The sequence below is a fragment of the Bactrocera neohumeralis genome, chromosome 3 (assembly GCF_024586455.1).
Source record: "Bactrocera neohumeralis isolate Rockhampton chromosome 3, APGP_CSIRO_Bneo_wtdbg2-racon-allhic-juicebox.fasta_v2, whole genome shotgun sequence".
Lineage (NCBI taxonomy): Eukaryota > Metazoa > Arthropoda > Insecta > Diptera > Tephritidae > Bactrocera > Bactrocera neohumeralis.
In genome coordinates, this window is record NC_065920.1 from 48437261 (window position 1) to 48458869 (window position 21609).

The 21609-nt window shown below is 36.0% G+C and overlaps 6 protein-coding genes across 11 annotated transcripts in view; 3 read left to right on the forward strand and 3 right to left on the reverse strand.

Annotated features, from left to right (window-relative positions):
* LOC126752551 (probable serine/threonine-protein kinase DDB_G0268078) overlaps positions 1 to 1959 on the reverse strand; it is a 38608-nt gene extending 36649 nt beyond the window's left edge. For 3 of the 6 annotated variants that reach the window (XR_007666004.1, XM_050463448.1, XM_050463447.1), the window contains exon 1: positions 637 to 1959. The gene's annotated coding sequence lies outside the window, so the exon portion shown is untranslated. The remainder of the gene's footprint in view (positions 1 to 636) is intronic. The other 3 variants (XM_050463444.1, XM_050463446.1, XM_050463445.1) reach the window with 3 other exon arrangements.
* LOC126752586 (dynein regulatory complex subunit 3) lies at positions 1948 to 6058 on the forward strand. Its single transcript, XM_050463507.1, has 7 exons — positions 1948 to 2029; positions 2131 to 2358; positions 3274 to 3557; positions 3628 to 3806; positions 4840 to 5416; positions 5501 to 5835; positions 5935 to 6058. Exons 2-7 carry the CDS (start codon positions 2160 to 2162, stop codon positions 6056 to 6058), a joined length of 1698 nt encoding a protein of 565 aa, XP_050319464.1. The 5' UTR covers positions 1948 to 2029; positions 2131 to 2159.
* Positions 6059 to 6062: 4 nt separating this feature from the next.
* LOC126752659 (enoyl-CoA delta isomerase 1, mitochondrial) lies at positions 6063 to 7415 on the reverse strand. Its single transcript, XM_050463619.1, has 3 exons — positions 7095 to 7415; positions 6885 to 7031; positions 6063 to 6746 (listed from the first exon to the last, which is right to left on the reverse strand). The coding sequence occupies exons 1-3, from the start codon at positions 7338 to 7340 to the stop codon at positions 6264 to 6266; spliced, it is 876 nt and encodes a 291-aa protein (XP_050319576.1). The 5' UTR covers positions 7341 to 7415; the 3' UTR covers positions 6063 to 6263.
* Positions 7416 to 7937: 522 nt separating this feature from the next.
* On the forward strand, positions 7938 to 8958 carry LOC126752689 (translocon-associated protein subunit gamma). The gene is made up of 2 exons (XM_050463659.1): positions 7938 to 8195; positions 8286 to 8958. The coding sequence occupies exons 1-2, from the start codon at positions 8048 to 8050 to the stop codon at positions 8708 to 8710; spliced, it is 573 nt and encodes a 190-aa protein (XP_050319616.1). The 5' UTR covers positions 7938 to 8047; the 3' UTR covers positions 8711 to 8958.
* Positions 8957 to 10487, reverse strand: LOC126752661 (uncharacterized). Its single transcript, XM_050463621.1, has 4 exons — positions 10187 to 10487; positions 9971 to 10114; positions 9640 to 9768; positions 8957 to 9546 (listed from the first exon to the last, which is right to left on the reverse strand). The coding sequence occupies exons 1-4, from the start codon at positions 10294 to 10296 to the stop codon at positions 9069 to 9071; spliced, it is 861 nt and encodes a 286-aa protein (XP_050319578.1). The 5' UTR covers positions 10297 to 10487; the 3' UTR covers positions 8957 to 9068.
* Positions 10488 to 16852: 6365 nt separating this feature from the next.
* LOC126752624 (uncharacterized) lies at positions 16853 to 21412 on the forward strand. The gene is made up of 4 exons (XM_050463562.1): positions 16853 to 17564; positions 19701 to 19862; positions 19999 to 20296; positions 20359 to 21412. The coding sequence occupies exons 1-4, from the start codon at positions 17076 to 17078 to the stop codon at positions 20604 to 20606; spliced, it is 1197 nt and encodes a 398-aa protein (XP_050319519.1). The 5' UTR covers positions 16853 to 17075; the 3' UTR covers positions 20607 to 21412.
* Positions 21413 to 21609: the final 197 nt, after the last annotated feature.

Sequence of the window (21609 nt, forward strand, 5' to 3'; positions counted from 1 at the left end):
TACTATACATATATTCTTAGGAATAACGACTGCTTCTAATGTGCGGCAGTCTTTAATTTTGCCTTGACCAAAATTTGAATTTACAACCCTCAAGCAGTCAACGCACTCGGCTAAAACGGACGCAGAAAACCTATTCTACTAAAGACATAGCAATTAAATCAAGGGAAAGAGTGACATTTTAGAGCTTTTTTCAAAGAGTTTAGTGAAACGTTCAGCCGAAAAATACTCACATATTCATAGAAAAAATGTCGGAAATTAAAAAAAAAAACAATTTTTTTTAACTTAATACAAAAAATATTGATAATATATGTACATATCGTCACCTAAATTACTAAATAACGTAACATCACTTTCCATAAGTTTCTAAGTGATGGGAAAACAATATAATAGAAACCAATCATATTGAAACAAAATTAATGTTTTGGTTATAAAATGGTTATATATTGGGTAGCGAAAGCTCAAAAGATTATGATACATACATAAGTAAGTAATAAAAAACTCAATTTCGAATTTTTTGCTGATACGGTGTTTTGCATTTTTAATGACGATATGTACCTAGGTGTAAATATACATATTTATAATGTATAAGTATGTACATATACGGATATTAGGCCTCGTTTACATGTTTGTATTTACCTTCATTAGCTTCTCCTTGGCAATTAAGATTTCACTATTTTCTTATTTATTTTGTATACACTAAAGTAGGGCTTTAATAATTTTATATTTATTTATTTTTGTATATATATACATACATTGATATATACACACAAATATTTTATATATGGTATGCAGCGCTGTAAGTATAAACACTTGCAATTGTCACACTTTCATTGTGATTTATGGGTGCACTGAGTTTATCGATTAATTGTAATTAACTCTGATGATCCTGCATTTAAAATTTATGAGTGAATATGCATTTTCCATTTATTATTCATCTTTATATTCGATATATACTAAATAAATTAAACAACTACATTGCTTTCTTACAAGACTTCTTCTGGCTTAAAAGTGGTCGATTTTTTATGTAAGCTCACTAGAATTTCATATATATGTATATTTTTTACAAACTGGTATTTACAGTTGATTTTGTGCCGTTTTCACTATGCATTTTCACTTTCAAATATTTTCATTTCAAACTGTATTTTCCAACTTTTCCATATTTCGAATTCTCGTTTGCACTTTCTCTACAATATATACTTTAAACTGTCTTATGAAAAAATACTTAATATTTTCAACAAAATTCGACTACACAATAAACACAAGCGTAACTAACGTTTAACGTTGCCAACGTTAAAGGTTCTAAGGCTAACCACGAATAGCCGACGTTTACCAGCGCTAGCGAAGTCGACCCCTTTCAAAATAACAAACGAAATAAAAAGCAAAAACGCCTGCCAACCAAGCAGCACACAACAATAAATTGCCGAAAATAACGAAATATAACGGGCGTACAACTTTAAGGAAGTCACCAAGCAGCCAGCCTGCGAACTAGCCCGTGTCAAAGCGAAGTGCTAGCCACTTTTTGCAGCTGTTCCAGGCTTACCTTGCGTTACAGCTAAAGTAATTGAACACAAAAACAACACTGCTTGCGGCTTAACTAACCATGTAAGTACGAAGTGACTGACCGAATGCATACGAAAGTGAACGCGAAGTCTAGGACAATACACGAGACCGTCGTCAAAGGTGAATGGCAAATGCGTAAAGTTGGTGGACGTCTCGAAGGTGTTAGACGTACAAACCTTCGGGGACCGACCGGCAAAACACGTCTGTCAGATGATTATGTCGTCGTTGTTCGGCATAACGAGTTGCATATGCCCAGCAACGCCGAAGCCTAGGTCGTCTTGACAACGTCGTACCAAAACAATGCACAAAATACAAATTGTTGTAAGTTAGAATAAATAGAATAAAGCATTTGCGGTTAAAGTAATGCACATAAGTAGTAATTAGTATGCAGTTTGAATCATGTAAGGGTCTGACGTTCGTTTAAACTCACCGAAGTTTCGTTAGTGTATTGTTAGTGTAAAGTGATAAGGTAGTGAGACTGCAACCCTTGTAAATGAGTGTCAATTATTATATTCAACTACTGCTTAATATTTTTCCGCAATAGTAATCTTCAGTTCCCGTTCCTAACAGTTTTCAAACAAAAGCGAAAAAACTCAAGCATGTCCGAAACTAATAAACTTGATAATCTGAAATCTTTGGATGAAATTATATATCCCGAAATCGAACCTGGCATCATCAGTAAGCAAATGATTGACAAAGCTTACCTGGAGGATGGTAAGCAAGGAGAAGCTGCACGTCTACATCAAATGGAGCCGGTAGTGTATGAACGTATCTTTGTGCTCAGGCTGGAGTTTAAAAGTAAGTTGTATTCGAGAATGCTAAGCATACCGAAAGCTATACTCAGTTGAAAATCGAGCTTAGAATCACATTACTTTTACTAGGACTGAAGCTATACCCCTCTTTGTGACTTTGTGGCGAGAAGTGTTCAGATTGAAGCTACTTAAACATATGTAAATTATATCTTGCCAGGCGATCTAACTCTTCTTTCTTTCAGAAAGATAGAGTCTAGTCAAATTCTTCTTAGACTTTATTTATTATTGAATTTTATTTGAGCGATTTTAAAGTCAAATATTATAGATTTTTGTATTGAAATGGAAAACTTTGAAGACTTTCGTTGCAACTTCGTCGGTTCCAAATGGAAGTCGCCGAGCGCAAACTAACTGGAGAACGACTTATGTTAGATATAAACAAGTAGGTGAATACATTGGAACATATTCCGATTAATTTATTGCGCACTTCACTCAATTATATTATTTCATTCATTCAGTTGGATTGCCTCAAGAGAGCCTAACAATGAACTTAGGATAATAGAGATGAATTTTCTGAAACACTGAATTTTTTCTACTTGCATTCTCCGCATATTCAAAAACTGAACGCTTTAGTGCAAAGTCGCAAGACTGACAATATTATGTTAGTGACATCTCTTAAGTGGTCTCAATTTGGCTTTGGGGAGACTGATGACCTGACTTAATCTTTTCAAGTTGCGTCTCCAAAATAATAAATGCGATTGACGAATTCCATACTTGTAGCCAATATTGACTACTTTTTAGGTTTGCGTCCTTCCTCAATTTTCTTGTGTGAGCTCCTTAAAAAATTAGTTCCAGTATGGTAACCTTGACCCCATTATTTATTGACAAAGTCAGAAGGAAGCTACTTTAATGAAGCTCGATTAATTTAGAAAAAGTCAAATGTATTTTTTTTTTACATTTTCAGATATTCTACGCATAGATCACTTGTGGATCATGCCAAATTTAACGAAGCTTTCGTTAAATTGTAATAAAATCGAAGTTATTGAACACATCGATATGTTGATTGCACTGAAAGAACTCGATTTGAGCTTCAACTATATCGAACGTATTGAAAATATTGAAAAACTCGTTAATCTCGAAGTGCTCTCACTTTTCAATAATCACATCACGCATATACAAAATTTAGATACTTTGGAGAAGCTGGTGATACTGAGTTTGGGCAACAATAAAATCAAAACAACCGTGGGGGTAATGAGAGAATGCATTTGATATACACTACCAAAAAACTATTTACTAAATATGTATTTTGATTGCGAAGATTGAAAGATTTCGATTTCTGAAAGACCTGCGCGTGCTCAATCTGGAAGGTAATCCCATAGCAAAAGAAGCCAACTTTCAAATGGATCTTTATGTGGCAGCTGTGCTACCAGGAGTTAAATATTACGAATATAAAACGATTTCCGAAGAGATGCGACACAAAGGTCGGGAACGATATTAGTAAGTATAGTAGAAGAAAAAACGTTAACTTCGGTTGCATCGAAGCTAGAATACCCTTCACAAATACTAAAGATTCCTTAGAGTAGCTTGATTTTGATCGTTCAGTTCGTTTTCCGCTATATGCTATGGTGCTCTGATTTGAAAAATTTCTTCGGAAATTTCACCGTTGCCTTGTCCAACAATACATTCCAAATTTCGTGAAGATATCTCGCCAAAAACAAAATAAAGATATAAGAGCTTGAGGGACTTATATAAAAACGGGCGGGCATGGCTAAATTGATTCAGATCTTCACACTGGTCATTTATACTCGTTACTATATATACTTTAAATTGTCTCCGACGTTTTTTCTGAGTTTAACAAACTTTGGGTCAAACTTAATATACTCTAATTAGTGTATAAAAAGCAATAAGGGATTCAAATGTAGGAAGCCGATTAGAAGTTACCATTTGACGAAAATTTCCTATACCGAGTTTCGAATGACAATTTAAAATAACTATTAGATTGACATTGATTTTCTTTAGTTAAAAGTCTCAGTTGTTGTAGCGGCAGTAAACATTCCTGAAGTAATTTCGAGGAATGGTGCCGAGTTGACAGGCTTTGGCCGAGTAAAGTTCCTATTCCGTTCCGGTTACTTAGATCCGACTGTGATTGTAACCGTCTTACAATAAATTCACTAACTACTAGGTACTACATTTGAATTTCTAGTTGAAATGTTTTGTACTGTCTTTAGATCTCTTTTAGTCAGAGTGTCGGTATCTTTCGCTTATGTTGAATAAAGAGAAATTTTAGTGGACATAAAAAGGCTATTATCTTTAGTATGCTTATATTTATCATTTATATACGATCTAAAGGCAATCCGAACTCACTTAATAGTACAATATTGATATCTCTTCCTGCGGCAGTCGAATTAATCTGCATCCCCGAAATTTTATACGGTCAATAACTCCCAACTCGATTTATTATTATTTGGGGAATATTTTGTGCCATACAACAATAAAATCGACCATTTGATATTGCTTTTTCCATTTCTAGTCGAGAACTGCGCGAAATTGAAGCTAATGAGGAGAAGGAAATAATAGCCCGCGCCGCTAAGGCCAAAGAAGAATACGATGAAAAGCGTTTGGCTTCCAGTTTTGTAGAATATCTCAACGAACACCAATTGTACGAATCCTTGTGGAAAGGTGATGAAGACGGTTATGCACTGCTCAAAATCGGCCAGCCTGCCACTGACTTAGCCGAGGAGTATGACAACGACATCTACGATGTAACGCAAGAGATTTATAAGTATGGCTTGGAACGCTACGAAGAACGTGAATTAGAAATTAATGAGTTCAAAGAGAATTTGGAAGAAGGGCAACTACAGATACAACAAATGGGTCAGGATGTAATCGAAGACTTTCTACGTCATAAGGAACGTATTTTTGAGCGAGCAACAGCAGTACTAAAAGCGTTGGAACTGCGTACACTACACGGTGAGGATGAAGAGTCACCCGAAAGCTTAGAACTGATCGACCAATTTGATAAAATTACAATGCAGTTTGATGATATTATCAATGAAGTATGGCAACAGCTCATGAGTCAGGAACTGCATTTGCACGAGAGCATAGAGGTGAGTATTAATTGAAAGTCTCTAATCCAGTTTTCTTGCTTTATATATGTATGTAAAACCGAAATCTGCTTTTTTCCATATTAGGAGTCCACCGTTAATTTTCAACGACGCATACAAGAGATGATGGCTAAATTTGTGGAGCAAGTGCAAACATATTTCGGACAATTGCGTGACATTGCTATACACTTCTCGGAGAATATGACCGAAGTGGCCACACATTACATCAACACCAAGTTGGCACTGCAAGATTTCGAAGATGTACCGCCAGAACTGCTACATTGCATGGAGGATCGTGAAGCCATACTAAATTTGATCGCCGGTATGAAAGATGCACACATACAGCGCATTGATGAGCGCGAAGATCGTTTGATGGTACGAAGCAGAGATTTCATAGAAAATATGATCGATGAATTAAACAAGTAAGTAACACGCGTAGTAAGTATGTAGTATTTATAGTAAACTGCAACAACGTTGGTTATATTGTCATTAATATACTGTTTATTTGTATTATTTTGCAGTGACGAGTTGGAGCGCAACAGAGCTAAAATTCTTGAAATCAATTCCTTTCTCGAATTAATGTCGGATTCCTTGGCATCACTACACACTGAAATTCGCGAGGCAATAATGAATGAGGAAGGGTAAAATTAAAAAAAAAAACATATATTTTATCATTATTCACTTAAAAAACAAAAACATTTATAAAAAAGTAATCGAAATAGGTATACATGAAAGTATCAACACTTTCAAAATAAATGAGGCTAAATATGTATGTAAATTTTTATGTGTTTGTATATGGAGGCTCTATGCACTTATTTATAATAAAAAAAAGTATATATAGTAGGTTAAATCAGCGAAGCACGAACTTATTATTTTGATTTCTTTTTAAGTTCTCCAAATACGCACCCATCGCCGCTTGCGTGCTCGGATTAGTTATAGCAGCTATGAATGCTTGCAAATCTTGCTCGCGGTTTTGTTCGAGCTCTTGCAGGTCCCTAATGCGAAATTGTTGCTTAGTTAAGGCACGTGCGTATGGATTGATTTTTTTGAATAAACCAATAAACTCTTCACATTTTGCGATCGCTTCCTCCTTGGTATTCACAACGTCATCAACGAGACCCACCTGTTGCGCCTCAGCGGTAGTGAACATTTTACCTTGAGTCAGCGCTAATTCGGCCACTCGCCGTGGCAGTACATTAAGATATGAATTCATGAACCAACTGGGCGCTACAATGCCTATGAGGGTTTCATTCAAACCTATCGTAAATTTGGGTAACATGACACGATATTCGCAAGATGTGGCTAGTAAACAGCCGCCTGCCGGTGAATGACCCTGTTGATAAATATGTATGCAATTAGATTTACTGCCATAATACACAAATATTTTGTTATGGTAAATTTAATTATGCAAATGAACAATTTTATAAAAATTTGTACTTTGACCCCACGCAAAGAAACTTGTATAACTCACATTAATAGCAGCAGCAGTTGGTATTTTCGAGCCATATAGTGTCATCCAAGTGCTTTGCAGCGCGGTCCAGAAACTCTTTAACCGTTCTTCCTTCGGTTGATACATCTCCAAAAAGTCCAGGCCGGCAGAAAATACTGAATTTGAGGACTAAATGAAAAAACATATTTTTATATACATATCTATAGTCAGCTAATATAACACAATTGTTACCGATGTGAGTATAAGCCCCTTGCACTTGTTGCTTTCAGCATCTTTAATTGAGTTGCGTATATCAGTTAGCAGCTCAAGATTTAAACTATTCACTGGTGGTCGGTTCAAGGTTAGCACAGCAATACCAGTTTTATCATTTACTTCAAGTTTGGTCAACTCAGTTGAAGATATTGACCGTACTACTGACCTGCAGTTTTTTGGAATCAACGTGGAAGCGCTAAAACGGGCAGAACGGATTATATTCATGTTATTGATTATTGTTATTTAGCGATCTCTCTAATTTGAGCCGATTCCAACAAGTAAATTCAAATTTGAGAAGTGCATTTTATGATTATCCGATAATTATTGTTTTACTTTAGATCGATTGCTTGAATAGATATGCGTTATCGACGTTATGACATACATGAGTATATCAAAAATTACAATTTTATAAACAAAATGAGTTGAAAAAAAAATACAAACTAACTACCAAAAATTTTGTTTTTGGTTCTCAGAACCCATATATAATTAAACACCTGATGTGAAAAATTTGTTCAAGAGCTTGGCAAAGTGTATATGGATAATAATTTTTAATATGGCTGTTTAGGAATTGCATTTTGTTTGACGAAAAAATCTATACTTAGTAATAAAAAGATTTGTACTACATTTACTTCATAAATATTACATTTAATTCTCTCGAACATTTTCCACTGCATATATTAGCCAAATATATACCATATTTTTAACCCAATTGTTATACAGTGCCTGAATTCTCACTCATAGGTGTCGCCTCACCAACGAAGTGTCAACATTTCGTTGACAGTTTAACACGTCACGGAGTTTATTCGTGCCACCGCCACTTCGTTCATTTCATTGCTTTCACTTCTTCCAATTGGCTATAGTTGGTTATTTGCTTCGAAAGTTTTGTGTACGTGTTTTTAATTTAATAACAACTGTGTTGTCAGTAAAAAAAAATGGGATCAGGAAAGCAACAAAAAGTGCAATCTTCTGGCTTCACCAAGGAAGAGGAACTGCTATTGCAGGATTTCAGCCGTAATGTGAGCACTAAATCATCTGCGCTATTCTACAGCAATGCCTTCATCGTATCGGCGATACCAATTTGTAAGTATGGTGACACGTAGCCGGTTGCCAGCGAAGGCAACTAGATTCGAATAGCCGCTTACACTAATATTGTGTTTATATATTATTTAGGGCTCTTTTGGCGTGTGCATAATATGGATCTGCTGTCAAGTGCGGTTTTCTTCGTGTTATTGACTGGCGCCAGCACCTACCTTATGGCTATGGCATATCGCAACATTAAATTCCAGATTAAACACAAAATCGCTGTACGCCGCGAAGATGCCGTAACTCGCGAGATTAACCGTCAAATTGGTGATGACAAGAAAGTCACACGTAAAGAGAAGGATGAGCGCATTTTGTGGAAGAAGAACGAAGTCGCTGATTATGAAGCTACCACTTTCTCGATCTTTTATAACAATGCTCTTTTCTTGGCCATTATCATTTTCATTAGCTTTTTCTTATTGAAAAACTCATCACCTTTGGTAAATTATATTTTCTCCATTGGTCTGGCCAGCGGTGCTTTGGCGTTATTCTCTACTAGCACTCAAACAAATTAATATGCCACAGTTGGATCCCAGTTATGTTATTAACGCGGTATACAGAGATGAGATTTACCATTTCATTATTTTTTTATGAAACACAAATAATTTGTAACAAAATAACACAAATGTGTGAACGAGAGCAACTGGAAGTATTTTCACTTTCAACTTAAGCCAGAAATAATAAGCATGAAAAAATTTCATAATAATTAAGAAAACAAAAAACGAATAAAATACGCGTTTAGTATAAATTCCATTATAAATAATTTGTTGTTTTATTTTTATCAATACGTTTATGTTTACAAAAAGAAATTGCGTAGGCTGCTAGATCCAAAATAACGTGGAAACACAAAACCAATAATAATAGATTTCATTATTAATCTCCAATGAAAAATAATTTTAACTGTCTTGAAATACTATCCGCTGCATACATTTTCAAACATTTCTGCCATGGGTGTTGTGTATTTGTTGTTTGTGCATGATCATCCCTTGCTGAACCAATACTTCTTGAGTATTTCTCCATATCATCGGGCCAAATTTCGTTCTGTTCATATGAGACATCTTCTATTGGCAATGGTGTTGTAATATTTTCAACGGCAAAATCGTATATTGGTATGCTTTGTAGATAAGTTACACCGAAATCAATAACCTCACCCAGTAGAATAAATGGGTATTCATAAAAGCTACGATCAGGGTAAGCAGTTGTAATGTATTTTCCAAAACATTTGCCCAGCAACACTTCCGGTATATAGTGGTTGTATAAGCGAAATATCTCCGCAAGACTATTACGGAGCAGTGAAAACCAATGCTTAGCAAATCGAATGACATCCTGCAGCAGTTGGGCGACGGTTTTTCTGTGATGTTGAGTAATTGGTAAATATTTCAAAATTTATTTTTTATATAGTAGTACATATGTATGTATGGGTGACGATGTGCTTTTTACTTACAAATGCTGCAGTTGTTGCTCATGATCACCAGATATGCGACGTTGGAAGGCAACTGAGATTTCCTTAATGCCTACAAGCATATGACGTAGCCCAAGCAGTAGAGTGAGCCGTGTGTTCTCCACAAATGTGCTGCGTTAAGAAATTATTTAAAATTAGTTATATACATAAGTATTTAATTGTGTACCGAAAGCTAGTTTATTAAACAACAAAATTTACTATTTTTTAGTTTTTTTTTTTTGTATGTAATACACTGTATATTTTATTATACACTTTCATCCATAATATTTTCTAACTTTTTGATAAATTTAACTTCATATCGTTTCCTACTCACGCATTATTTGTGTTTGCCGTCAAGGATCTACTGCCTTCCTTATTTACAACGGGTAAAAATTGCACCAATGAATCGGCTATGATTTCTATATGTTGGAAAAACCACTGTGCATCATTACGTAGTGCTTTATAATCTTCAGTTATGCTGCAAAGTTCAAAATTAGGTGTTTTCCATCACGCGGCGCAAAAGATCAAAACAAAATATTTATTTATTTACCTTAAGCTGACATTTTGCTTCAGATTTGACATATTTGGTGCTGTTGAGATTATTTTAAATTCAACTATTGATATTATAGAAAATAAAAACACTAGTTTATGCACTGCCATAGTATTTCAGACGATCTTGCTTGACATACAATTCAAAATTGAATTGAGTATTCAAATGCGTTGAAATTTTTTACCTGTGCAGAGGAATATAAGTACATAAATGCAAAACACTAGATGTCCTTTACCTGTCTGCAAATACCTGTGCATTTAATGGTTGGTAAAGACGCTAAGTAGATATATGTGTTTGTACATGTATGCACATAGTATGTACATATGTATAAAGTTAAGTTAGAACGTACTACATTTTTGTAGACTAAAACATTGTCGCCAGACACATACATACATATGTAAGAATGATAAAATGGAATACGTGGAAAGATTGGTTTTAGTGCAAATTTTTTTTTGTTACAATTTCAAATATTATTAAAACCGTTACAACTGGAAGAGGCTTTTAAATTTATTTCAAATAACGTGTTCTTGATGAATTAATACAAATTTAACTGAATTGGCATTCAAATTGGACATAATAAAGAAACTATCATATAAAAGTTTAAGTTTTATGAATTTTTGCTTGAGTCGTTTCCGAGAATAATAATATGATGAATATATTTTATTGTTATTGTAAAAAAACTTATATAATAACGAATACCACGTTAATTCTTTATTTTTATTGAGTTAAATTTTACCAAAGTCAGATGTCTAGCGATTCCATGACACAAGGACGTAAACTGTTCTAGTTGTTGTAACGAGTACCGAAGCGATGTTTAAGGGAAAAAGCAAATCGTTTAGCTATAGGCCTAGAAGCCGGACTGCTTCGACGGGGTCGGAGCAAAGTCAAAGGCGTGTCAAGTGAGTGGGTTTGCAATGAGGTGGTTAGTTTCACAAAAGACAATGTTTAATATGGATAAGTAGGAATATAACCTGCTAGGATCACTGTGGTTTCACAGAACTACTCGAGCTCATGGACATGGATGATGTTTAAACTTCAAGAAGGCCATTCATTGGGAGGGAGTCAATGAAAGTATTAATAGCTCACCTGCGAATGCCGTCCAGCAAACTTTTGATGTTTGCCGCATCCGAAACTGCGTCGACGTATTGTTCTCTTAATGTACTTCGGAGACGGTGCCGTTCCAGCTGATTATTGCAACAATAATATCTGCGTAAACATCCCAGCAGAAACCGCTTCGAGTGGAGAGCTTTATGTTTCTTACTCGAAAGCAGGCGGACCTCAATATGAAGGTGTTCGACGGAGATCTCAAGAGACTACAAGTGGTTTGGAGTGCTCTGACAAGTCTGTACTTTCTTCAGCTGCATCTAGGCGACCATATTGTTTGACCAATGTTTCTTCGCCTTTGCTTAGATGCGGCCGCCTAGCGACTTGAGGATCTTATTGCGGGTCTGTATACAAGGAGTGGAGACTATTAACATAACTCCCAAATTATTGGGGTTGTTTACTGTATTTCTTCGTCCAGTTGGTAAACATGTTCACTATGGAAAACGAACAGGGGAGAGTTTTAGGCTTCTTGCAGTGAAGAAACAAGAAGCATCGAGGAGATAAGCGTTCACTTCCGAGCACATGTAATCGTTTCCAGCCCCCGACGTAAATATTGCGCAATCGTAGGAGATAATTGGTATTTCCATGGAAGAAAGAGACAAAAACCTGTGGAACTCCTTATATAATTATTTTTAGTTTAGAAATTTTAATTCGTTATAGTACGGGTGATTGACGTCTGTTTAGATAAGTTTTGATCTCTCTTTAGCCCTAGAGGAAGCGTGGATTGTGCGATGTCTTTTAGTAGCGTTGTAAGATTGACAGTTCAGAAGCCTTTTAACAAGTCCAACGCTACGCGGATGGTCCTCTCGTACAGTGATTTTTTATTAAGAACGTTAGTTGTTTGAGAGTTGATGATTAGCTGGGACCATATGGTGTGTGAAGGTTGGACGTAACAAGGTCTCAAGTTTCTTAACACTGGCGAAAGGAGAGTTATCGGGTTTCCCAAGTTTAAGAAATTTCATATTGGGTATAGGAGTTCAGAAAAAACTTATGCTAAAAAAGGAATCGAATACCGTTCTCGTATATACATGATATGTACATAAGCATATTTTTTTCTTTACTGGTCATATCCAACGAAATAATCAACTCATTCCAGTATACAACAGACAGACACTTGATTTTATTCACAAAGAGTTCATCAACATCAAAATAACCGTCGCCAACTTGTTGACACATCAAGTTCAAGTTTGCTACTAACTTACCCTCAGCCTTACAGCACAAATTCATAGTTGATTCATACTAATAGAGACAATTTTATACGGTTTTAGAAAAGTTTGTATAAAGCATACCACAACTTCCGGAATTTATAGCACTGATTTTTTAAATACTTTGGCTTTGTTAAGCAAATATTATTTTGTTGCAGGTGTTTACTAATGTAATCTGTGTAAAACTAGAGAAAACGCTTAAACTATTAAAAAGATAGTATGGTGACGCATATTAACTTGAGAGCTTTTGATGAGCTTCGTTCATTTTTATTTGAGCGCATTTCTTTTTTTCATTCCAGTAACGGACTTAGTAACTTTACGATCAAGCAGGAATGTCAAACCTCCCAATTAAGCCATCCACGTAATATAAAATATTTGGAAAAGAGATGCCAAAAGTAAACGCTTTCGTACTAGTGATCTGTATCTTTGAGTGCATTACTATCATCAATGAGCCTTAGTACCAAATTTTAGATTAAGTTATATGTCTGATCCAGAGATACCACTGTATGCAGTCATCTGTGCAGCGATAAAGACTCCTGTGTTCAATAAGTAAACAATGCGCCCAGTGGTCAATAGAAATTTTCACAGGGGTAGGATGTTTGAAAATATGAGTTTATGTGTTTATGAATACGTGTTTAAGCCTTGATCAGGCAAACGTCCAATCAAAAAAGAAGTGCTGAGATGTACAACTTCTCAAACTTACAGCACGAACGTCGAAAGAACAATGGTATGTAAGAACCTTCATAACAAGGAAGATGCTAACCTTACTGTGTGCCTGGATTTCCTCAGATCTCTTACGATCACTATCGAGCTAAGGATCTTACGACAACAGATGAACCGATATTAGCCCAGTGCTGGTAAAGTTCCCTTGAAGCCCAGTTATCTAGTAGTAGAGCAGACAAGGAGAAGTGAGCTTCGACCCGTTCTCATTCTACTGATAGCGGGACTAAGGTACCTTTTCTTGCAAGCTCTTTATCTTTACAGCTACCTGCGATTCCGTTGTGGCCTGTCATCCAAACTTGTCTTATCACATAGTCACCGGTGCAATTGATAATGAGATTAGGCATTCTTTTGAGAATGAGGTATGCACAGCGATCTATGGCCAATTGTGCCCTACCCTAAGTCCCAGCACATCGATGAAGTCCAATATGTTGTTAAGTTCGCGATTCGATCGCTATTCGGAAACATGGATCCGAGGGCATTAATTCAGCGTCTGTAGTACTGCTGTGCAGTCCGGCAGTTTGCACAGACCCATGTTGTGTAAATGTTTTCTGTGTTTGCAGTGGCCGGTGTAAAAGGCAACAAATAGCCTGAATTTATTTCTCGAGAGATTGATTACTATTTTAAACCTGCTGAGGTTGTAACCACTCATTAGCCACCTGGCATGACACATGCCTTGAAGTTGTTGCCAATGTCTCTCCCTGCTAGCTCTTTCCTCATTACGGAGCCGTTCCATTGTAGTGGGACCAACCGAAATGTACGGTTTCGGTCCTACCATTCTTGTGGAAGCTGCAGACCCGGCGAACTTGTCAGCCAATTCATTCCCGCCAGGCAGCCAATTCCTTTACACTCCTGCGTTAAAAGTTATTTAACTTCACAAGCGGATATCGCTTTTAGTGTCGCTTGACTATCGCTGAATATGGCAATACTTTCGTAACGATTAGGAGGTTTATCTCTGCACACCGTCATATAGTATAGACTTCTGCTTGAAATATGCTTGGAAAAGCAAGCAAGTGGTATTTCATCACTTTGAGCTTTCATCTGATTGAACGAGCCACCCCCCCTCTCTGCCAAATGATTCTGCTATCATTTGAAGCATTGTGTGTTTGGCTGCTTCATTGATTACGAGCGGTGTGAGATCCAGCGTCGGTGCATAGATGCAGGCAAGTCGCTGCAGCTTCAATTGTTGAATACCGACCAAAGTCTGCAATGCTTTTCAGGTCCGAGCCACCGCCCCATAAGTAATAATCTGTTTTACGATCATGGTATACATTTATCTAATAATCCTTGGGTTGCAGCCCCGGAATTTCCCGGCAAGTCTATTGCGCACCATAAGTGCTTTTGCAGCCTTGACTATGGTCAGGTCTACATGCTGTTTCCACAGAAGTGTAGAATCCAGCGTGGGACCCAGGTCTCTCTGCCTCCAAGGCTGAGACCTTTGTCTCGTGAACGGAACGATTGTGGTTTTCGAGGGGTTGATGTTCAAACCCGGCCTAATCTCCTTTGTACGATGTCACAGCGAGTGTCTACGAATTTTGGTGGCAAAGGCATCGAAGCGGACAATGTCATCCGCATATCCCTGACAGCGAATTCCATTGCTAGTTAGCAGCTCAAGTAGATCGTCGACTACTAGACTCCATAAGCAACCATGAATGCCTAGCTATCAAAGTGGATAATCGTTTATCAGATGGAGGGATAGTCATTTCTCTAGAGTAAGAAATCTACTGCTACTTTAATGGTAGCAACCTCGGCTTGCAAAACGCTGCAATACTCAGGAAAGCTGGATCTGAAGTTAAAAGAGTATTTCTGGTATTTTAACTCTTCGCCCAAAAACTTTGACCCATCCGTAAAGAAGCTCACTCTCGCACTTTACTCCAACGGTTTCTATCCACTGACAACCTCCTCGCTAAAGAGCTATTCTGCTAAGACAAAATCTAAAAGCCATGATTTTTAAGGCAGTTCCTTTATTGTAGGCAAATTTCAACCTTTCACGTTTCATCTATCGATCTTTTTTACAGGCAAATGGGCGGATCGTACCCAAGATATTCGTGTCAACAAAGCTACAAAAGAATCGGAACTTATCTGGTCAAGAAATGTCAATTCAGCACCTTATTAACTTGCTGTTACAAGAACAAAACCATAGAGTCGTGTGGGTTGTCGAATAGACTACGTATCTTGAAATATACGGCTCTGTAACTAGCCAGCTCGATGTATCTTCTTCTTCTTAATTGGCGTAGACACTGCTTACGCGATTATAGCCGACCGCGCTAGTCGTTTCTTCTTTTCGCTACGAGGCGCCAATTGGATATTCCAAGCGTAGCCAGGTCCTTCTCCACCTGGTCCTTCCAACGGAGTGGAGGTCTTCCTCTTCCTCTGCTTCCCCCGGCGGGTCTCTGCTTCCCCCGACGGGTCAGCTCGATTTATGCTTTTACAAAAAACCATTTGATTAACGATACTAATTTGTGGCAGTAAAAAATCATTAGCAATTTTTTATAGCATATGAATATTCAACAAGTAGAAGCAAATGAAGTCCACCAGGGTTGACATTCGGTGTGAAGAATGCCGACAGCAAAGCTCCAACAACCTTTTGAAAGCAACTTAGGAATCTACAGCGTTTTCATAACATAACAACAACAACGAGCTTAACCATACATACTTTGTATAAGCTCGGCCGACTACGAGGGATAAGGTCGAAGAACACTGAGTCATAATTGTCTTCTGTGGTGTGGGCAGAGATAATAAATATGTTTGACTTACTAAAAACTATTTAATATATGTACATATATGTGTGTGTGCTGCTAAAAAGATTTGGCGAATTTCTCAGAAATTCATGCTCTTATTGGATGTTTGTTATTTGTCTGGGATACGATGGTACATACAAATATGCACATGTATGTGTACATGAGTTGTGAACCTGTAAAATATTTGCGGACAAAATATTTTGGTGGCAAAGGCATCGAAGCGGGCATGCTTATCTTTTATTCAATTTAAATATTTATCTGCTGCTGTGCGCGTCACGTTTGTATTATATACATAGTACAGGTGCATGGGACACCCTGGCGTATACTTGTTGCTTATATGAGAAAATCGGTGAGTTATTATTTACTACATACATACATATATTTATGCGCGCTTTTCTCTAATTTATAACTGTTAATATTTAGTTAACCGCTTATATTTTACTTACTTGGCTCCCATAGTGGTAAAAAAACAACAAAAAAATATTTAGGAAATATTTCGCAGAATTTTCTCAGACCTTTCTTGTTGATCTGCAGCTTATATTATCACTCAGTTTGGTGGCAAATTAAAGCGAAAAGTGAATACACTTATAATATATACTTATTATGCATACATACATATGTATGTATATATGGATATATGGCGGTTTTGACTGTGTGCTTGGGCAGACATGTAGTTTGGATGTAAATATTAACATTTTATATATCAATTTGCGTTGAGATAAGAAAGAACTTCAAAAAAGGTGAGCTGCTTTGCAACCTAACGGTTACTTCATAGCCTCCCGCCATATGAACAAACAAATGCTCGACAAATTATGGGCGCGCTTTTATCAAATTGACTGTCCATCCGGCGGCGAGCGTGTGTACCTATATTATGCCATGTGATCGTCGGCATCAAGGCAATAAGCAATTGAACGTTGAAACGACAAGATCGGCGAGCGTAAAAACATACAAAAGTGCATAAATTATCAAAAACTTAACAAAAATAAGACAATTACAAAATTTATAAAAATTAAAATACCAAAAACTTTAAATTATTTCAAAAAAATACTACGGATATCGATATCCTGCAAGTGCAGTACGTAAATTCAACAAAAGAGAATCAAAACAGACAAAAAAAAAATGTTGCCACCAGTACGAAAAACACAAGTGCAATTAATTATCCTGCAATTTATACTACATTGCTTGCATGGCGTCTACAGCGCCTCACAGCCAGCGTATCAAGTGTCACTTTATGTGTCGCTGCATCCACGTGCGCCGCCCATACACTATTGTAACGGTGTTATTGTGCAGAGCAGCTTGATATTAACTACCGCCAGCTGTGTCTACTACCAGTCGTCGGTGATTGAGGAGAGTGGCGCACCGGTGCGCATACCGTCGGCAAAGATCAGTGTGGTGCCAGGTGTTGCGGGCACCTACAACGTACTGAATACTTTCAATGTGTTAGAGATAAATATTGCACCGGGTTTTAATTACAAGACATTGGCAAATAATTTGGCACTGCTCCGTTTGGATACGACACTGCCGCTTGGTCAACGCAAAGACGTACAATGGATCATAATGGATGATTATGTGTATGAGGATAAGGCTTTATATATGGCAGGATTTCCGGTGAGTATTCTTGATATAATATGTTATATAAGATGTGCAGCTGGCTGTAATATCCGACTAATTTTTTCATATCGGAGTACTGTAGCATCCAGCTGCCATATAAACAGAATGATCAAAAGCAAGTTTTGTATGGAAGATTTTTTTATTTAGAAAATATCTGAAGAAACTTTTTTTTATTTGCCAAACAAACTAAGATCAAAATCAAAATAAATCATACCCTTTTATGCTATAAGAAATGCACCTTTGAAGAGTAGTATAGCTTCGGTGCAACGGTAAATGTTTTTATACGCATGAAACATGTTGCTACAGAGTATAATAGTTTTGTTCACCTAACGGACTAGTTGAAGTCCGGGTGTCTGTCTGTCCGTCCGTCGTCCGTACAAGCTTTTACTTGAGTAAAAATTGTGATATCTTGATGAAACTTGGTATGCGTATTCCTTAGTAAAAAAAACGCGAAAGTGTGAAAATGAATGAAATCAGATTATAACCCCGCTTACTCCCCATATAACGGTACTGTTGAAAACTACTTAAAGCGCGATAAATCAGTAACTAAATGCGCCAGAAACTTTAAATATTACTCGCGAGATGATATGACAGCCCCTAGGTACCGAATATTTGAACACCAATTGACTTTTTATAGAAAATATTGGTCAATGTGTCAGTTTTATAGTTGAAATTCAGAGAGAATCCTTTCCTGAGTGGAGTATGTCTGTGTGCTACAAATGGGTTGAGTCAGGTCAATACCCCCCTTAGCTCCATATACCTAATAAAAAGATTTTCGAATTTCCGCGTGACCGCATATGTTGGCCAATATGTGAGTTATCTTAGTAAAATTTTCTTATAACGGTGCATATTTCTGCTTCGATTAAATAAAATCGGCGGAAAACTTGCCCTAGATGTCATATAACTAACAAACCTTATGTACCTGACGGTACTTCAGTTGCCACCTTAAGGTACTTCACTTTCTACCTAAAGCTACATCCTTTGCTTTAAGCCTTTCAAGTTGCAAGAGTATAAAATATTCGGTTATAAACGAATTTAGCGCTTCCTTACTTGTTTCCTATTATTTTCTGACAGCAACGAAAAAATGCGCAGAAAGCAGATCAATTGTCAAACTGTTGATATAAATGCCTTTGCTCTGCATTGCACTGGGTTAAGTAAACAAAGTGAACTCAAATAAAACTTTCATTTAAGATAAGTACTTTTCGAAAATATTTATAAAATGTAAGCGATTTCCGTCCGTTAAAGTCATTGCTCCACTTTGCTTTTAAAATGTCGTAGTAACGATCAATAGCGAACGGTTCTTGTTGATGAAGAAATAATCATTGTATAAATCTACAATGGAAATAATAACTGACGTTTAATAATAAATATTTATTACATACACCTGTAAATGTATACTACAGATGTATGCAAAGCGGTATTATCTTATTCAAACGTCAAAATGTTGTTGTAAGAATGAGGGGAAATCAAATTAAATTAAAAAAATGCTGTCACAGCCAACTTCTGCAAAACAAAAGAAGTAAGCGAAGAGCCGGCCAACATTTCTCATTCAAATATAACAAATCTTCTTCTTTATTGGCGTGGACACCGTTTACACGATTATAGCCGGAAATATAACAATTAGCAAACACTTAATTTGAAAACGTAACAAAAGTTCTTTTAGAGGGCATAACCCAATTATAATACTAGTTTTTGTTTTTCAAAGTCATGTACGGGAATATTATAAAAACTATTTACATTACAGCAATGCACTTGGAAATCTGGTGTAATGGAAATATGTACATATGTACATAAATTCATAAACATTGTCTTGAAATATGATATGAACGAACTTGTAGAAAACAGGCTACCCGTATGTGCTCGTAAATATTTATTTACTTTATTCATTGTTTATCAAATAACAACAACTCTGGATGTGTTTTACAACCCCAACGAACATTACAAATACTTCTGAAAACGTGCCATTTGATACGCTCGTGCTATCTTCATAGTGAAAAAACTTACAAAGTAAATGATATAAACAATAGTAAATTACAAGTCATACTCATAAAACCGTGCATTAAAACCATACAAATGCAATTTTCAAACACAAATTTAGTAAGTTTAATTGCATTATTTTTTCGCCTTTTGCAGTCATTAAATGTGGACCAAAACGCCATGCTATTAGAGAATGTACAAATATTACCCAACGAACAATGCGCACAGGTCGCAACGGCAGCACCGATTATAAGCAACGAAAGCATTTGTGCGCGTTATCCGTACACATATTCATATGCGGTCGGACCGGATTGTGAGGTACACACTTATGTATATATTTATTTATTATTGTCTAAAATCAAATGTTTTATACTTACATACATATTATATGTGTATCTTCACCACCGAATGCAACCTAACCTCACTTACATAAATGTTTTATAATTAATTTCAGTTCCCAAGCGATTTCCCTTCATTTAATACCGATTATGGCACAGGTCTGATAGTGCGCAGCACATTGGTAGCCTTGTTTTCGCATACAATTGCAACATCGTCCAACCAAAATACCAACAATTGTCGGGAGCAGCAACCGTTTATTGCGATTTTCGCCGATGTAGGACCACATGTAGATTGGATTTATGGCATTATCGCGAGTGAGGAAATGTTAGCTTTGCATCAAAATGACTTTATGTACTCAGCGCCTTATCAGCAAGATGTTAGTAGCGCTATTATGTACTCATCGTATGCGTCAGGTAAATAAATTAGCTTTTGGAATATGAATTTATTACAATTTTTAATTGTTTGTAACAAATAGAGTTAATGCCGTCATTAATTGAAACGCCAACTACAACAACAGCAGCAACAACAACAACAACCACAACAATAACAACGGCAGCGGCGGTGATGACAACCACCAATGAAGTAACGACGAACCCCAGCAGCACGGAAGTGAGTTCAACGCAGCCGCCATGTGTGAGTGCTGCAGACAAAGTTGTTGGTATAAAGACCGCATTGTTGTTATACACCATATCTTACATATTTTTGGCTTATTTCAAAAAATAAGCACATGAAAATGTATGTTATATACAATTGTATAGTATATTAAGTGCAAGCAACTTTTCGAATGTGCCAACTTATATACGTGATATATATTCATTATATAATATCATTTTTTATATTTTATGCATAATTTAGTTATAACTAAGCTTTAGAGAATGCAAAAAGACTGATACGGGATGATATGTATATATGTATGTATGCAATAGGGTGTCCGATATTTGTTGATTGTTCTTTAGCAAACGCCTCCCGAAGTTCTAATTTAATTTTCCTTAAAAACAGGATCCGACGTGAATAAGCGTGTTTTATTTTCAATTTAAACCGTGTCTTAAACATTCTACTTTTCCCATGTATTTTATATGGCATATTTTGCAATACAATTCCCAACGTTCAAAAGGTGATATTCTAATAGAAATAGCAGTTAAAATTGTAATGTATTCATATAGTACACCATGTCGTATAAGTAACACAGATTGTATAAATCACTTGTAGTAACGCTCAGGTCATTCGATTTATAACAACAAACAAAATCTGAAATTGTAGAGTGCGTTTATGAAAAAACAATCAACTTGAGACCGCACACCGTAATATGCATGTACGTAAAAATTGAATTAAGAAAACATTCACTTTACTCTCATTAAATTACTATATTTACTTGTATATTATGCTTTTTGACAATGAAGTATGTAAACAGCTGATTTGTAACCACCTTCATTTACAGTTAATTCTAATAACATTTTTATTAATTGTCAGCTTAATCTATCAAAACTCTGTACATTTTTATTACATAAACTGTGAAAAAATATATTGAAATAAAAATAAATATAGAAAAGATTCAAAATCATAATTTTTAAATAAAGAATAAAATTATAATCAAAAAAATTTAATTTAAAAAAATTTATTTAAAAAGTTGTATTTAAAAAAAAACGTTTATTATGAAAAATTCAATTAAAAAATTATTTAAAAAAAAATTTTTTAAAAAAAAAAAAAAATTAAAAAAAAAAATTAT

What these genes read in the sequence shown, in the direction of transcription:
- LOC126752661 (XM_050463621.1), bottom strand. Translation starts at nt 10,296, where the DNA reads ATGGCAGTGCATAAACTAGTGTTTTTATTTTCTATAATATCAATAGTT. An exon ending in AAGCAAAATGTCAGCTTAAG is followed by an intron (nt 10,115 to 10,186) that starts GTAAATAAATAA and finishes TGAACTTTGCAG; the next exon opens with CATAACTGAAGATTATAAAG. An exon ending in ACGGCAAACACAAATAATGC is followed by an intron (nt 9,769 to 9,970) that starts GTGAGTAGGAAA and finishes TTCTTAACGCAG; the next exon opens with CACATTTGTGGAGAACACAC.
- LOC126752689 (XM_050463659.1), top strand. Translation starts at nt 8,048, where the DNA reads ATGGGATCAGGAAAGCAACAAAAAGTGCAATCTTCTGGCTTCACCAAG. An exon ending in CGTATCGGCGATACCAATTT is followed by an intron (nt 8,196 to 8,285) that starts GTAAGTATGGTG and finishes TATATTATTTAG; the next exon opens with GGCTCTTTTGGCGTGTGCAT.
- LOC126752586 (XM_050463507.1), top strand. Translation starts at nt 2,160, where the DNA reads ATGTCCGAAACTAATAAACTTGATAATCTGAAATCTTTGGATGAAATT. An exon ending in AAATCAAAACAACCGTGGGG is followed by an intron (nt 3,558 to 3,627) that starts GTAATGAGAGAA and finishes TTGATTGCGAAG; the next exon opens with ATTGAAAGATTTCGATTTCT. An exon ending in AAAGGTCGGGAACGATATTA is followed by an intron (nt 3,807 to 4,839) that starts GTAAGTATAGTA and finishes TTCCATTTCTAG; the next exon opens with TCGAGAACTGCGCGAAATTG.
- LOC126752624 (XM_050463562.1), top strand. Translation starts at nt 17,076, where the DNA reads ATGTTGCCACCAGTACGAAAAACACAAGTGCAATTAATTATCCTGCAA. An exon ending in CGGTCGGACCGGATTGTGAG is followed by an intron (nt 19,863 to 19,998) that starts GTACACACTTAT and finishes AATTAATTTCAG; the next exon opens with TTCCCAAGCGATTTCCCTTC. An exon ending in GTACTCATCGTATGCGTCAG is followed by an intron (nt 20,297 to 20,358) that starts GTAAATAAATTA and finishes TGTAACAAATAG; the next exon opens with AGTTAATGCCGTCATTAATT.
- LOC126752659 (XM_050463619.1), bottom strand. Translation starts at nt 7,340, where the DNA reads ATGAATATAATCCGTTCTGCCCGTTTTAGCGCTTCCACGTTGATTCCA. An exon ending in AGGGGCTTATACTCACATCG is followed by an intron (nt 7,032 to 7,094) that starts GTAACAATTGTG and finishes TTTTTCATTTAG; the next exon opens with TCCTCAAATTCAGTATTTTC. An exon ending in CAACTGCTGCTGCTATTAAT is followed by an intron (nt 6,747 to 6,884) that starts GTGAGTTATACA and finishes ATTTATCAACAG; the next exon opens with GGTCATTCACCGGCAGGCGG.